At 42.5% G+C, this 16,410-nt stretch overlaps 1 protein-coding gene across 1 annotated transcript in view; it reads left to right on the top strand.

The window, feature by feature from the left end:
• The window catches only part of necab2 (N-terminal EF-hand calcium binding protein 2), a 305,211-nt gene that overhangs the window by 241,362 nt on the left and 47,439 nt on the right, over positions 1-16,410 (top strand). Inside the window, exon 8 of the mRNA XM_067997613.1 lies at positions 14,679-14,761. Within this exon, the coding sequence (XP_067853714.1) occupies positions 14,679-14,761 (83 nt within the window). The remainder of the gene's footprint in view (positions 1-14,678; positions 14,762-16,410) is intronic.

The raw sequence follows: 16,410 nt of genomic DNA, 5'->3' as shown, positions 1-16,410 counted from the left end.
TTGGACAGGTGATAATAGGATGGGTGATATTAGGACAGGTGATAATAGGACAGGTGATAATAGGACGGGTGATATTAAGACGGGTGATAATGGGACGGGTGATAATAGGACAGGTGATAATAGGACGGGTGATAATAGGACAGGTGATATTAGGACAGGTGACATTAGGAAAGGTGATAATAGGATGTGTGATATTAGGACAGGTGATAACAGGACGGGTGATATTGGGATGGGTGATAATAGGACGGGTGATATTCGGACGGGTGATAATAGGACAGGTGATAATAGGACGGGTGATAATAGGACAGGTGATATTAGGACAGGTGACATTAGGAAAGGTGATAATAGGATGTGTGATATTCGGACAGGTGATAATAGGACGGGTGATAATAGGACGGGTGATATTAGGACGGGTGATAATAGGACGGGTGATAATAGGACAGGTGATATTAGGACAGGTGACATTAGGAAAGGTGATAATAGGATGTGTGATATTAGGACAAGTGATAATAGGATATGTGATAATAGGATGTGTGATATTAGGACAAGTGATAATAGGACAGGTGATATTAGGACAGGTGATAATAGGACAGGTGATAATAGGATGTGTGATATTCGGACAGGTGATAATAGGACAGGTGATAATAGGACGGGTGATAATAGGACGGGTGATAATAGGATGGGTGATATTAGGACAGGTGATAATAGGACAGGTGATAATAGGACGGGTGATAATAGGATGGGTGATATTAGGACAGGTGATAATAGGACAGGTGATAATAGGACAGGTGATAAAAGGACGGGTGATAATAGGACGGGTGATAATAGGACGGGTGATAATAGGATGGGTGATATTAGGACAGGTGATAATAGGACAGGTGATAATAGGATGTGTGATATTAGGACAGGTGATAATAGGACAGGAGATAATAGGATGTGTGATATTAGGACAGGTGATAATAGGACGGTTGATAATAGGATGTGTGATATTAGGACAGGTGATAATAGGACAGGTGATAATAGGATGGGTGATATTAGGACAGGTGATAATAGGACAGGTGATAATAGGATGGGTGATAATAGGATAGGTGATAATAGGACAGGTGATAATAGGACAGGTGATATTAGGATAGGTGACAATAGGACAGGTGATAATAGGATGTGTGATAATAGGACAGGTGATATTAGGATGGGTGATATTAGGATACGTGATAATAGGATGTGTGATAACAGGACAGGTGATATTAGGATGGGTGATATTTGGATACGTGATAATAGGATGTGTGATATTAGGACAGGTGATAATAGGACAGGTGATAATAGGACAGGTGATAATAGGACGGGTGATAATAGGATGGGTGATATTAGGACAGGTGATAATAGGATGTGTGATATTAGGACAGGTGATATTAGGACAGGTGATAATAGGATAGGTGATATTAGGACAGGTGATAATAGGACAGGTGATATTAGGACAGGTGATAATAGGATAGGTGATAATAGGACAGGTGATATTTGGACAGGTGATAATAGGATAGGTGATAATAGGACAGGTGATATTTGGACAGGTGATAATAGGACAGGTGATATTAGGACAGGTGATAATAGGATAGGTGATAATAGGACAGGTGATATTTGGACAGGTGATAATAGGATGTGTGATATTAGGATAGGTGATAATAGGACAGGTGATATTTGGACAGGTGATAATAGGACAGGTGATATTAGGACAGGTGATAATAGGATAGGTGATAATAGGACAGGTGATATTTGGACAGGTGCTAATAGGATGTGTGATATTAGGATAGGTGATAATAGGACAGGTGATATTTGGACAGGTGATAATAGGATGTGTGATATTAGGACAGGTGATAATAGGACAGGTGATAACAGGACAGGTGATATTAGGACAGGTGATAATAGGATAGGTGATAATAGGACAGGTGATATTTGGACAGGTGATAATAGGATGTGTGATATTAGGACAGGTGATAATAGGACAGGTGATATTAGGACAGGTGATAATAGGATGGGTGATATTAGGACAGGTGATAATAGGACAGGTGATAATAGGACAGGTGATATTAGGACAGGTGATAATAGGATGTGTGATATTAGGACAGGTGATAATAGGACAGGTGATAAAAGGAAGGGTGATATTAGGACAGGTGATAATAGGATGTGTGATAATAGGACAGGTGATAATAGGACAGGTGATAATAGGACAGGTGATATTTGGACAGGTGATAATAGGATGGGTGATATTAGGACAGGTGATAATAGGACAGGTGATAATAGGATGGGTGATATTAAGACGGGTGATAATGGGACGGGTGATAATAGGACAGGTGATAATAGGACGGGTGATAATAGGACAGGTGATATTAGGACAGGTGACATTAGGAAAGGTGATAATAGGATGTGTGATATTAGGACAGGTGATAATAGGACGGGTGATATTGGGATGGGTGATAATAGGACGGGTGATATTCGGACGGGTGATAATAGGACAGGTGATAATAGGACGGGTGATAATAGGACAGGTGATATTAGGACAGGTGACATTAGGAAAGGTGATAATAGGATGTGTGATATTCGGACAGGTGATAATAGGACGGGTGATAATAGGACGGGTGATATTAGGACGGGTGATAATAGGACGGGTGATAATAGGACAGGTGATATTAGGACAGGTGACATTAGGAAAGGTGATAATAGGATGTGTGATATTAGGACAAGTGATAATAGGATAGGTGATAATAGGATGTGTGATATTAGGACAAGTGATAATAGGACAGGTGATATTAGGACAGGTGATAATAGGACAGGTGATAATAGGATGTGTGATATTCGGACAGGTGATAATAGGACAGGTGATAATAGGACGGGTGATAATAGGACGGGTGATAATAGGATGTGTGATATTAGGACAGGTGATATTAGGACAGGTGATAATAGGATAGGTGATATTAGGACAGGTGATAATAGGACAGGTGATATTAGGACAGGTGATAATAGGATAGGTGATAATAGGACAGGTGATATTAGGATAGGTGATAATAGGACAGGTGATAATAGGACAGGTGATAATAGGACGGGTGATAATAGGATGTGTGATATTAGGACAGGTGATATTAGGACAGGTGATAATAGGATAGGTGATATTAGGACAGGTGATAATAGGACAGGTGATATTAGGACAGGTGATAATAGGATAGGTGATAATAGGACAGGTGATATTTGGACAGGTGATAATAGGATAGGTGATAATAGGACAGGTGATATTTGGACAGGTGATAATAGGACAGGTGATATTAGGACAGGTGATAATAGGATAGGTGATAATAGGACAGGTGATATTTGGACAGGTGATAATAGGATGTGTGATATTAGGATAGGTGATAATAGGACAGGTGATATTTGGACAGGTGATAATAGGACAGGTGATATTAGGACAGGTGATAATAGGATAGGTGATAATAGGACAGGTGATATTAGGACAGGTGATAATAGGATAGGTGATAATAGGACAGGTGATATTTGGACAGGTGATAATAGGACAGGTGATATTAGGACAGGTGATAATAGGATAGGTGATAATAGGACAGGTGATATTAGGACAGGTGATAATAGGATAGGTGATAATAGGACGGGTGATATTTGGACAGGTGCTAATAGGATGTGTGATATTAGGATAGGTGATAATAGGACAGGTGATATTTGGACAGGTGATAATAGGATGTGTGATATTAGGACAGGTGATAATAGGACAGGTGATAATAGGACAGGTGATATTAGGACAGGTGATAATAGGATAGGTGATAATAGGACAGGTGATATTTGGACAGGTGATAATAGGATGTGTGATATTAGGACAGGTGATAATAGGACAGGTGATATTAGGACAGGTGATAATAGGATGGGTGATATTAGGACAGGTGATAATATGACAGGTGATAACAGGACAGGTGATATTAGGACAGGTGATAATAGGATGTGTGATATTAGGACAGGTGATAATAGGACAGGTGATAAAAGGAAGGGTGATATTAGGACAGGTGATAATAGGATGTGTGATAATAGGACAGGTGATAATAGGACAGGTGATAATAGGACAGGTGATATTTGGACAGGTGATAATAGGATGGGTGATATTAGGACAGGTGATAATAGGACAGGTGATAATCGGACGGGTGATATTAAGACGGGTGATAATGGGACGGGTGATAATAGGACAGGTGATAATAGGACGGGTGATAATAGGACAGGTGATATTAGGACAGGTGACATTAGGAAAGGTGATAATAGGATGTGTGATATTAGGACAGGTGATAATAGGACGGGTGATATTGGGATGGGTGATAATAGGACGGGTGATATTCGGACGGGTGATAATAGGACAGGTGATAATAGGACGGGTGATAATAGGACAGGTGATATTAGGACAGGTGACATTAGGAAAGGTGATAATAGGATGTGTGATATTCGGACAGGTGATAATAGGACGGGTGATAATAGGACGGGTGATATTAGGACGGGTGATAATAGGACGGGTGATAATAGGACAGGTGATATTAGGACAGGTGACATTAGGAAAGGTGATAATAGGATGTGTGATATTAGGACAAGTGATAATAGGATAGGTGATAATAGGATGTGTGATATTAGGACAAGTGATAATAGGACAGGTGATATTAGGACAGGTGATAATAGGACAGGTGATAATAGGATGTGTGATATTCGGACAGGTGATAATAGGACAGGTGATAATAGGACGGGTGATAATAGGACGGGTGATAATAGGATGGGTGATATTAGGACAGGTGATAATAGGACAGGTGATATTAGGATGGGTGATATTAGGATACGTGATAATAGGATGTGTGATAACAGGACAGGTGATATTAGGATGGGTGATATTAGGATACGTGATAATAGGATGTGTGATATTAGGATGGGTGATATTAGGATACGTGATAATAGGATGTGTGATAACAGGACAGGTGATATTAGGACGGGTGATATTAGGACGGGTGATATTAGGACGGGTGATATTAGGACGGGTGATAATAGGATAGGTGATAATAGGACAGGTGATATTAGGACAGGTGATAATAGGATAGGTGATAATAGGACAGGTGATATTTGGACAGGTGATAATAGGATGTGTGATATTAGGACAGGTGATAATAGGACAGGTGATATTAGGACAGGTGATAATAGGATAGGTGATAATAGGACAGGTGATATTTGGACAGGTGATAATAGGATGTGTGATATTAGGACAGGTGATAATAGGATGGGTGATATTAGGACAGGTGATAATAGGACAGGTGATAATAGGACAGGTGATATTAGGACAGGTGATAATAGGATGTGTGATATTAGGACAGGTGATAATAGGACAGGTGATAAAAGGAAGGGTGATATTAGGACAGGTGATAATAGGATGTGTGATAATAGGACAGGTGATAATAGGACAGGTGATAATAGGACAGGTGATATTTGGACAGGTGATAATAGGATGGGTGATATTAGGACAGGTGATAATAGGACAGGTGATAATAGGACGGGTGATATTAAGACGGGTGATAATGGGACGGGTGATAATAGGACAGGTGATAATAGGACGGGTGATAATAGGACAGGTGATATTAGGACAGGTGTCATTAGGAAAGGTGATAATAGGATGTGTGATATTAGGACAGGTGATAATAGGACGGGTGATATTGGGATGGGTGATAATAGGACGGGTGATATTCGGACGGGTGATAATAGGACAGGTGATAATAGGACGGGTGATAATAGGACAGGTGATATTAGGACAGGTGACATTTGGAAAGGTGATAATAGGATGTGTGATATTCGGACAGGTGATAATAGGACGGGTGATATTAGGACGGGTGATAATAGGACGGGTGATAATAGGACAGGTGATATTAGGACAGGTGACATTAGGAAAGGTGATAATAGGATGTGTGATATTAGGACAAGTGATAATAGGATAGGTGATAATAGGATGTGTGATATTAGGACAAGTGATAATAGGACAGGTGATATTAGGACAGGTGATAATAGGACAGGTGATAATAGGATGTGTGATATTCGGACAGGTGATAATAGGACAGGTGATAATAGGACGGGTGATAATAGGACGGGTGATAATAGGATGGGTGATATTAGGACAGGTGATAATAGGACAGGTGATAATAGGACAGGTGATAAAAGGACGGGTGATAATAGGACGGGTGATAATAGGACGGGTGATAATAGGATGGGTGATATTAGGACAGGTGATAATAGGACAGGTGATAATAGGATGTGTGATATTAGGACAGGTGATAATAGGACAGGAGATAATAGGATGTGTGATATTAGGACAGGTGATAATAGGACGGGTGATAATAGGATGTGTGATATTAGGACAGGTGATAATAGGACAGGTGATAATAGGATGGGTGATATTAGGACAGGTGATAATAGGACAGGTGATAATAGGATGGGTGATAATAGGATAGGTGATAATAGGACAGGTGATAATAGGACAGGTGATATTAGGATAGGTGACAATAGGACAGGTGATAATAGGATGTGTGATAATAGGACAGGTGATATTAGGATGGGTGATATTAGGATATGTGATAATAGGATGTGTGATAACAGGACAGGTGATATTAGGATGGGTGATATTAGGATACGTGATAATAGGATGTGTGATATTAGGATGGGTGATATTAGGATACGTGATAATAGGATGTGTGATAACAGGACAGGTGATATTAGGACGGGTGATATTAGGACGGGTGATATTAGGACGGGTGATATTAGGACGGGTGATAATAGGATGTGTGATAACAGGACAAGTGATATTAGGACAGGTGATATTAGGACAGGTGATAATAGGATAGGTGATAATAGGACAGGTGATATTTGGACAGGTGATAATAGGATGTGTGATATTAGGATAGGTGATAATAGGACAGGTGATATTTGGACAGGTGATAATAGGATGTGTGATATTAGGACAGGTGATAATAGGAGAGGTGATAATTGGACAGGTGATATTAGGACAGGTGATAATAGGATAGGTGATAATAGGACAGGTGATATTTGGACAGGTGATAATAGGATGTGTGATATTAGGACAGGTGATAATAGGACAGGTGATAATAGGACAGGTGATAATAGGATGTGTGATATTAGGACAGATGATAATAGGACAGGTGATAATCGGACAGGTGATAATAGGACAGGTGATATTTGGACAGGTGATAATAGGATGGGTGATATTAGGATAGGTGATAATAGGACAGGTGATATTTGGACAGGTGATAATAGGATGTGTGATATTAGGACAGGTGATAATAGGACAGGTGATAATGGGACGGGTGATATTAGGACGGGTTATAATAGGACGGGTGATAATAGGACAGGTGATAATAGGACGGGTGATAATAGGACAGGTGATATTAGGACAGGTGACATTAGGAAAGGTGATAATAGGATGTGTGATATTAGGACAGGTGATAATAGGACGGGTGATATTAGGATGGGTGATAATAGGACGGGTGATATTCGGACGGGTGATAATAGGACAGGTGATAATAGGACGGGTGATAATAGGACAGGTGATATTAGGACAGGTGACATTAGGAAAGGTGATAATAGGATGTGTGATATTAGGACAGGTGATAATAGGACGGGTGATAATAGGATATGTGATATTAGGACAGGTGATAATAGGACGGGTGATAATAGGACAGGTGATATTAGGACAGGTGACATTCGGAAAGGTGATAATAGGATGTGTGATATTAGGACAAGTGATAATAGGACAGGTGATAATAGGATGTGTGATATTAGGACAAGTGATAATAGGACAGGTGATATTAGGACAGGTGATAATAGGACAGGTGATAATAGGATGTGTGATATTCGGACAGGTGATAATAGGACAGGTGATAATAGGACGGGTGATAATAGGACAGGTGATAATAGGACAGGTGATAATAGGATGTGTGATATTCGGACAGGTGATAATAGGACAGGTGATAATAGGATGTGTGATATTAGGACAAGTGATAATAGGACAGGTGATATTAGGACATGTGATAATAGGACAGGTGATAATAGGATGTGTGATATTCGGACAGGTGATAATAGGACAGGTGATAATAGGATGTGTGATATTAGGACAGGTGATAATAGGACAGGTGATATTAGGACAGGTGATAATAGGACAGGTGATAATAGGATGTGTGATATTCGGACAGGTGATAATAGGACAGGTGATAATAGGATGTGTGATATTAGGACAGGTGATAAAAGGACGGGTGATAATAGGACGGGTGATAATAGGACGGGTGATAATAGGATGGGTGATATTAGGACAGGTGATAATAGGACAGGTGATAAGAGGATATGTGATATTAGGACAGGTGATACTAGGACAGGTGATAATAGGATGTGTGATATTAGGACAGGTGATAATAGGACGGGTGATAATAGGATGTGTGATATTAGGACAGGTGATAATAGGACAGGTGATAATAGGATGGGTGATATTAGGACAGGTGATAATAGGACAGGTGATAATAGGATGGGTGATAATAGGATAAGTGATAATAGGACAGGTGATAATAGGACAGGTGATATTAGGATAGGTGACAATAGGATGTGTGATAACAGGACAGGTGATATTAGGATGGGTGATATTAGGATACGTGATAATAGGATGTGTGATATTAGGATGGGTGATATTAGGATGGGTGATATTAGGATACGTGATAATAGGATGTGTCATAACAGGACAGGTGATATTAGGACGGGTGATATTAGGACGGGTGATATTAGGACGGGTGATATTAGGACGGGTGATAATAGGATGTGTGATAACAGGACAGGTGATATTAGGACGGGTGATATTAGGACGGGTGATATTAGGACGGGTGATAATAGGATGGGTGATAATAGGACCGGTGTTAATAGGACAGGTGATATTAGGACGGGTGATAATAGGATGGGTGAAAATAGGATGGGTGATATTAGGACAGATGATATTAGGACAGGTGATAATCGGACGGGTGATATTTGGACAGGTGATAATAGGACGGGTGATAATAGGATGTGTGATAATAGGGCAGGTGAGATTAGGACAGGTGATATTAGGACGGCTGATAATAGGACGGCTGATAATAGGACGGGTGATAATAGGACGGGTGATAATAGGATGTGTGATATTAGGACAGGTGATAATAGGACGGGTGATAATAGGACGGGTGATAATAGGACGGGTGATAATAGGACGGCTGATAATAGGACGGGTGATAATAGGACAGGTGTTAATAGGACAGGTGATATTAGGACAGGTGACATTAGGAAAGGTGATAATAGGATGTGTGATATTAGGACAGGTGATAATAGGACGGGTGATATTAGGATGGGTGATAATCGGACGGGTGATATTCGGACGGGTGATAATAGGACAGGTGATATTAGGACAGGTGACATTAGGAAAGGTGATAATAGGATGTGTGATATTAGGACAGGTGATAATAGGACGGGTGATATTAGGATGGGTGATAATAGGACGGGTGATATTCGGACGGGTGATAATAGGACAGGTGATAATAGGACGGGTGATAATAGGACAGGTGATATTAGGACAGGTGACATTAGGAAAGGTGATAATAGGATGTGTGATATTAGGACAGGTGATAATAGGACGGGTGATATTAGGACGGGTGATAATAGGATGTGTGATATTAGGACAGGTGATAATAGGACGGGTGATAATAGGACAGGTGATATTAGGACAGGTGACATTCGGAAAGGTGATAATAGGATGTGTGATATTAGGACAAGTGATAATAGGACAGGTGATAATAGGATGTGTGATATTAGGACAAGTGATAATAGGACAGGTGATATTAGGACAGGTGATAATAGGACAGGTGATAATAGGATGTGTGATATTCGGACAGGTGATAATAGGACAGGTGATAATAGGACGGGTGATAATAGGACAGGTGATAATAGGACAGGTGATAATAGGATGTGTGATATTCGGACAGGTGATAATAGGACAGGTGATAATAGGATGTGTGATATTAGGACAAGTGATAATAGGACAGGTGATATTAGGACAGGTGATAATAGGACAGGTGATAATAGGATGTGTGATATTCGGACAGGTGATAATAGGACAGGTGATAATAGGATGTGTGATATTAGGACAGGTGATAAAAGGACGGGTGATAATAGGACGGGTGATAATAGGACAGGTGATAATAGGATATGTGATATTAGGACAGGTGATACTAGGACAGGTGATAATAGGATGTGTGATATTAGGACAGGTGATAATAGGACAGGTGATAATAGGATGTGTGATATTAGGACAGGTGATAATAGGACAGGTGATAATAGGATGGGTGATATTAGGACAGGTGATAATAGGACAGGTGATAATAGGATGGGTGATAATAGGATAGGTGATAATAGGACAGGTGATAATAGGTCAGGTGATATTAGGATAGGTGACAATAGGACAGGTGACAATAGGACAGGTGATAATAGGATGTGTGATCATAGGACAGGTGATATTAGGATGGGTGATATTAGGATACGTGATAATAGGATGTGTGATAAAAGGACAGGTGATATTAGGATGGGTGATATTAGGACACGTGATAATAGGATGTGTGATATTAGGATGGGTGATATTAGGATACGTGATAATAGGATGTGTGATAACAGGACAGGTGATATTAGGACGGGTGATATTAGGACGGGTGATATTAGGACGGGTGATAATAGGACGGGTGATAATAGGATGTGTGATAACAGGACAGGTGATATTAGGACGGGTGATATTAGGACGGGTGATATTAGGACGGGTGATAATAGGATGGGTGATAATAGGACGGGTGTTAATAGGACAGGTGATATTAGGACGGGTGATAATAGGACAGGTGATATTAGGACAGGTGATATTAGGACAGGTGATATTAGGACGGGTTATAATAGGATGGGTGAAAATAGGATGGGTGATATTAGGACAGATGATATTAGGACAGGTGATAATCGGACGGGTGATATTTGGACAGGTGATAATAGGACGGGTGATAATAGGATGTGTGATAATAGGGCAGGTGAGATTAGGACAGGTGATAATAGGACGGCTGATAATAGGACGGCTGATAATAGGACGGGTGATAATAGGACGGGTGATAATAGGACAGGTGATAATAGGATATGTGATATTAGGACAGGTGATACTAGGACAGGTGATAATAGGATGTGTGATATTAGGACAGGTGATAATAGGACAGGTGATAATAGGATGTGTGATATTAGGACAGGTGATAATAGGACAGGTGATAATAGGATGGGTGATATTAGGACAGGTGATAATAGGACAGGTGATAATAGGATGGGTGATAATAGGATAGGTGATAATAGGACAGGTGATAATAGGTCAGGTGATATTAGGATAGGTGACAATAGGACAGGTGATAATAGGATGTGTGATCATAGGACAGGTGATATTAGGATGGGTGATATTAGGATACGTGATAATAGGATGTGTGATAAAAGGACAGGTGATATTAGGATGGGTGATATTAGGACACGTGATAATAGGATGTGTGATATTAGGATGGGTGATATTAGGATACGTGATAATAGGATGTGTGATAACAGGACAGGTGATATTAGGACGGGTGATATTAGGACGGGTGATATTAGGACGGGTGATAATAGGACGGGTGATAATAGGATGTGTGATAACAGGACAGGTGATATTAGGACGGGTGATATTAGGACGGGTGATATTAGGACGGGTGATAATAGGATGGGTGATAATAGGACGGGTGTTAATAGGACAGGTGATATTAGGACGGGTGATAATAGGACAGGTGATATTAGGACAGGTGATATTAGGACAGGTGATATTAGGACGGGTTATAATAGGATGGGTGAAAATAGGATGGGTGATATTAGGACAGATGATATTCGGACAGGTGATAATCGGACGGGTGATATTTGGACAGGTGATAATAGGACGGGTGATAATAGGATGTGTGATAATAGGGCAGGTGAGATTAGGACAGGTGATAATAGGACGGCTGATAATAGGACGGCTGATAATAGGACGGGTGATAATAGGACGGGTGATAATAGGATGTGTGATATTAGGACAGGTGATAATAGGACGGGTGATAATAGGACGAGTGATAATAGGACGGGTGATAATAGGACGGCTGATAATAGGACGGGTGATAATAGGACGGGTGATAATAGGACAGGTGATAATAGGACGGGTGTTAATAGGACGGGTGATATTAGGACGGGTGATATTAGGACGGGTGATAATAGGACGGGTGATATTAGGATGGGTGATATTAGGATACGTGATAATAGGATGTGTGATATTAGGATGGGTGATATTAGGATACGTGATAATAGGATGTGTGATAACAGGACAGGTGATATTAGGACGGGTGATATTAGGACGGGTGATATTAGGACGGGTGATAATAGGACGGGTGATAATAGGATGTGTGATAACAGGACAGGTGATATTAGGACGGGTGATATTCGGACGGGTGATATTAGGACGGGTGATAATAGGATGGGTGATAATAGGATGGGTGTTAATAGGACAGGTGATATTAGGACGGGTGATAATAGGACAGGTGATATTAGGACAGGTGATATTAGGACAGGTGATATTAGGACGGGTTATAATAGGATGGGTGAAAATAGGATGGGTGATATTAGGACAGATGATATTAGGACAGGTGATAATCGGACGGGTGATATTTGGACAGGTGATAATAGGACGGGTGATAATAGGATGTGTGATAATAGGGCAGGTGAGATTAGGACAGGTGATAATAGGACGGCTGATAATAGGACGGCTGATAATAGGACGGGTGATAATAGGACGGGTGATAATAGGATGTGTGATATTAGGACAGGTGATAATAGGACGGGTGATAATAGGACGAGTGATAATAGGACGGGTGATAATAGGACGGCTGATAATAGGACGGGTGATAATAGGACGGGTGATAATAGGACAGGTGATAATAGGACGGGTGTTAATAGGACGGGTGATATTAGGACGGGTGATATTAGGACGGGTGATAATAGGACGGGTGATCATAGGACGAGTGATAATAGGACGGGTGTTAATAGGACAGGTGATAATAGGACGGGTGATATTAGGACAGGTGATATTAGGACGGGTGATATTAGGACGGGTGATAATAGGACGGGTGATAATAGGACGGGTGATATTAGGACGGGTGATAATTGGACGGGTGATGATAGGACGGGTGATAATAGGACGGGTGATATTAGGACGGGTGATATTAGGACGGGTGATATTAGGACGGGTGATAATAGGACGGGTGATAATAGGACGGGTGATATTAGGACGGGTGATAATAGGACGGGTGATACTAGGACGGGTGATATTAGGACGGGTGATATTAGGACGGGTGATATTAGGACGGGTGATATTAGGACGGGTGATAATAGGACGGGTGTTCATAGGATGGGTGATATTAGGACGGGTGATAATAGGACGGGTGATATTAGGACGGGTGATAATAGGACGGGTGTTATTAGGACGGGTGATAATAGGATGGGTGATATTAGGACGGGTGATAATAGGACGGGTGATATTCGGACGGGTGATCTTAGGACGGGTGATAATAGGATGGGTGATATTAGGACGGGTGTTAATAGGACGGGTGTTATTAGGACGGGTGATAATAGGACGGGTGATATTAGGACGGGTGATATTAGGACGGGTGATAATAGGACGGGTGATAATAGGACGGGTGATATTAGGACGGGTGATATTAGGACGGGTGATAATAGGACGGGTGATATTAGGACGGGTGATAATAGGACGGGTGATAATAGGACGGGTGATATTAGGACGGGTGATATTAGGACGGGTGATAATAGGACGGGTGATATTAGGACGGGTGATAATAGGACGGGTGATAATAGGACGGGTGATAATAGGACGGGTGATATTAGGACGGGTGATATTAGGACGGGTGATAATAGGACTGGTGATATTAGGACGGGTGATATTAGGACGGGTGATAATAGGACGGGTGATAATAGGACGGGTGATATTAGGACGGGTGATATTAGGACGGGTGATAATAGGACGGGTGATAATAGGACGGGTGATAATAGGACGGGTGATAATAGGACGGGTGATATTAGGACTGGTGATATTAGGACGGGTGATATTAGGACGGGTGATAATAGGACGGGTGATAATAGGACGGGTGATAATAGGACGGGTGATAATAGGACAGATGACCTAAAGCTTGGTGAAAGAGGTAGGTTTTAAGGAGCACTTTGAAGGAGAAGAGAGAGGCGGAGAGGTTTGGGGAGGGTATTCCAGAGCTGAGGGCCTAGATAGCTGAAGACACGGCTGCCAATGGTGGAGCGATGAAAATCATGGATGCACAAGAGGCCAGTTAACTCGTCACAGGCCAGGAGTCGAAGCAGAGACCTCCTGCTCTGTGTGTGGGCCAGTATCACATCAGGTGGCCCCTTCACCCGCTGAGCATGGGGTGGGGCTAATATGTGCTCGCTTTCAGGAAGGGAACGATTGTAACCATGAAACATTTGTGTCTTCCCATCAGCTCTACCGGCCAGCAGAGAAGAAGGGCTTGAATCGCAGATTAACAGATTAGCTGACCTGATTGGCCGCCTGGAGAATAAGGTAAAGGAGCAGAGCTCGGGGCTAACAGACTGGGCTCGAGTCTGATCTCCACATACTTACTTGTATTGGTGGTGGCCTTGTGCTAACCTTGGTTGCTGCAGCATGGGAAGACCAGTAATTGAAGGGCAGATGGAAAGTCTGAGGGAGGAGTGGAGCTTTTCTATTGAAAATACTCCTCCAATCCGGGCTTCGGTAAAGGCTCAGAGAAAGGGTCCTCTCAGCAGTGCAAGGCCGTTCTGTGAGTTGACTGGTGGCTCAGGACTCCATCAAACACAATGGAGGAGGAGCTCCACACCATTCGGAGGGCTGCTCACTCACCCCTCCCAACCCCAGGAAACCCCAGCACCTGTTGGATGTGCCAGTAGTCCCCTCCCCGCCAATTCCCTCCCCAGGAGCAGGCTTTCCTGGGGCCTGATGGCTCTTCTGGTGAACCTCCTCTTGCTCTCAATGAAGCATCAGGTGAATGGAGGTCTTGTATCGGGGAGGAAACCCATGCTTTTGCACCATGCACCCGAAAAATGGAGGAGTGACGCGGTAGGCCGTGACCAATAAAAACAAGGGAAAGGAAGAGCTGGACAATAAAAGACCAGTGTCCACCTCGACTTGGCTCAGTGGGTAACACTCTCGCCTCTGAGGCAGAAGGTCATGGGTTCAAGGCCCACTCCAGAGACTTGAGCACAAATTCTAGGCATACTCCCAGTGCAGTACGAGGGAGTGCTGCATTGTCAGAGGCGCAGTCCTTCAGATGAGATGTTAAACCGAAGCCCTGTTTGCCCTCTCAGGTGGATGTAAAAGATCCCACTGCGCGATTTGAAGAGAAAGAGAGATCACCCCAGTGTCCTGGCCACCATTTATCCCTCAACCAACATCACTAAAAACAGATTATCTGACCATTTATTTCATTGCTGTTTGTGGGATCTTGCTGTGCTTAAATTGGCTGCCACGTTTCCAACATTACAACATGACCACACTTCAAAAAAGTACTTCATTGGCTGCAAAGCACTTTGGGACGTCCTGAGGTTGTGAATTCTAAAAGACATCAGCCGAGAATGTTTTGATGAATGAACACTGAACTCATTTGTGACCCATTCCCTTATCCACTATTTTTAATCAGGTGTAAAATGTCACATGGGGCACGATTTTAAAAGGGAGAAATGGGTGGGTTGGGGGGCTGGGGGGCATTCAAAATCGCAACCATTATGGACCCTGCCCCAACCCGCCCACTTCCGGTTTTCACCGGGGTGGACGAGGGACGGGCGAGCAACCCGCTCCCAGGAGGCGGGTTGGTGAGTAAAACCTTTCAAGGAGGCTGCGGGCCTCCATTTTTCCAGAGTTTCCAATTTCAACCCCTGGGGGCCGGGACTCCTGGGCTTTCTCTTTTACACCATGTGAAAGGAGGAGAGAAGGCCCGAAACTAACTGGTCAGTGCCTTTGTGGCACAGGTTGTGGGCCCAGAGGAGCAGGAGTGCTTCCCCCAGGCCCAACTAGCCTACCTGCAGCAACCCATGATTGCGGACCTCTGATCTCCAACCGCCCCCCCCCCACAATGATCGTGGACCCCCCCCCGCCCCGATCTCTGACCCCCCAACGATCGCGGACCCCCACGATGACTCCTGAATCACCCCCCAGCAATTGCGGACCCCCGCGAT

Source organism: Heptranchias perlo, chromosome 16 (genome assembly GCF_035084215.1).
Source record: "Heptranchias perlo isolate sHepPer1 chromosome 16, sHepPer1.hap1, whole genome shotgun sequence".
Taxonomy (NCBI): domain Eukaryota; kingdom Metazoa; phylum Chordata; class Chondrichthyes; order Hexanchiformes; family Hexanchidae; genus Heptranchias; species Heptranchias perlo.
Note: the sequence above shows the minus strand (reverse complement) of the source record. Positions and strands in the feature narration are given on the sequence as shown.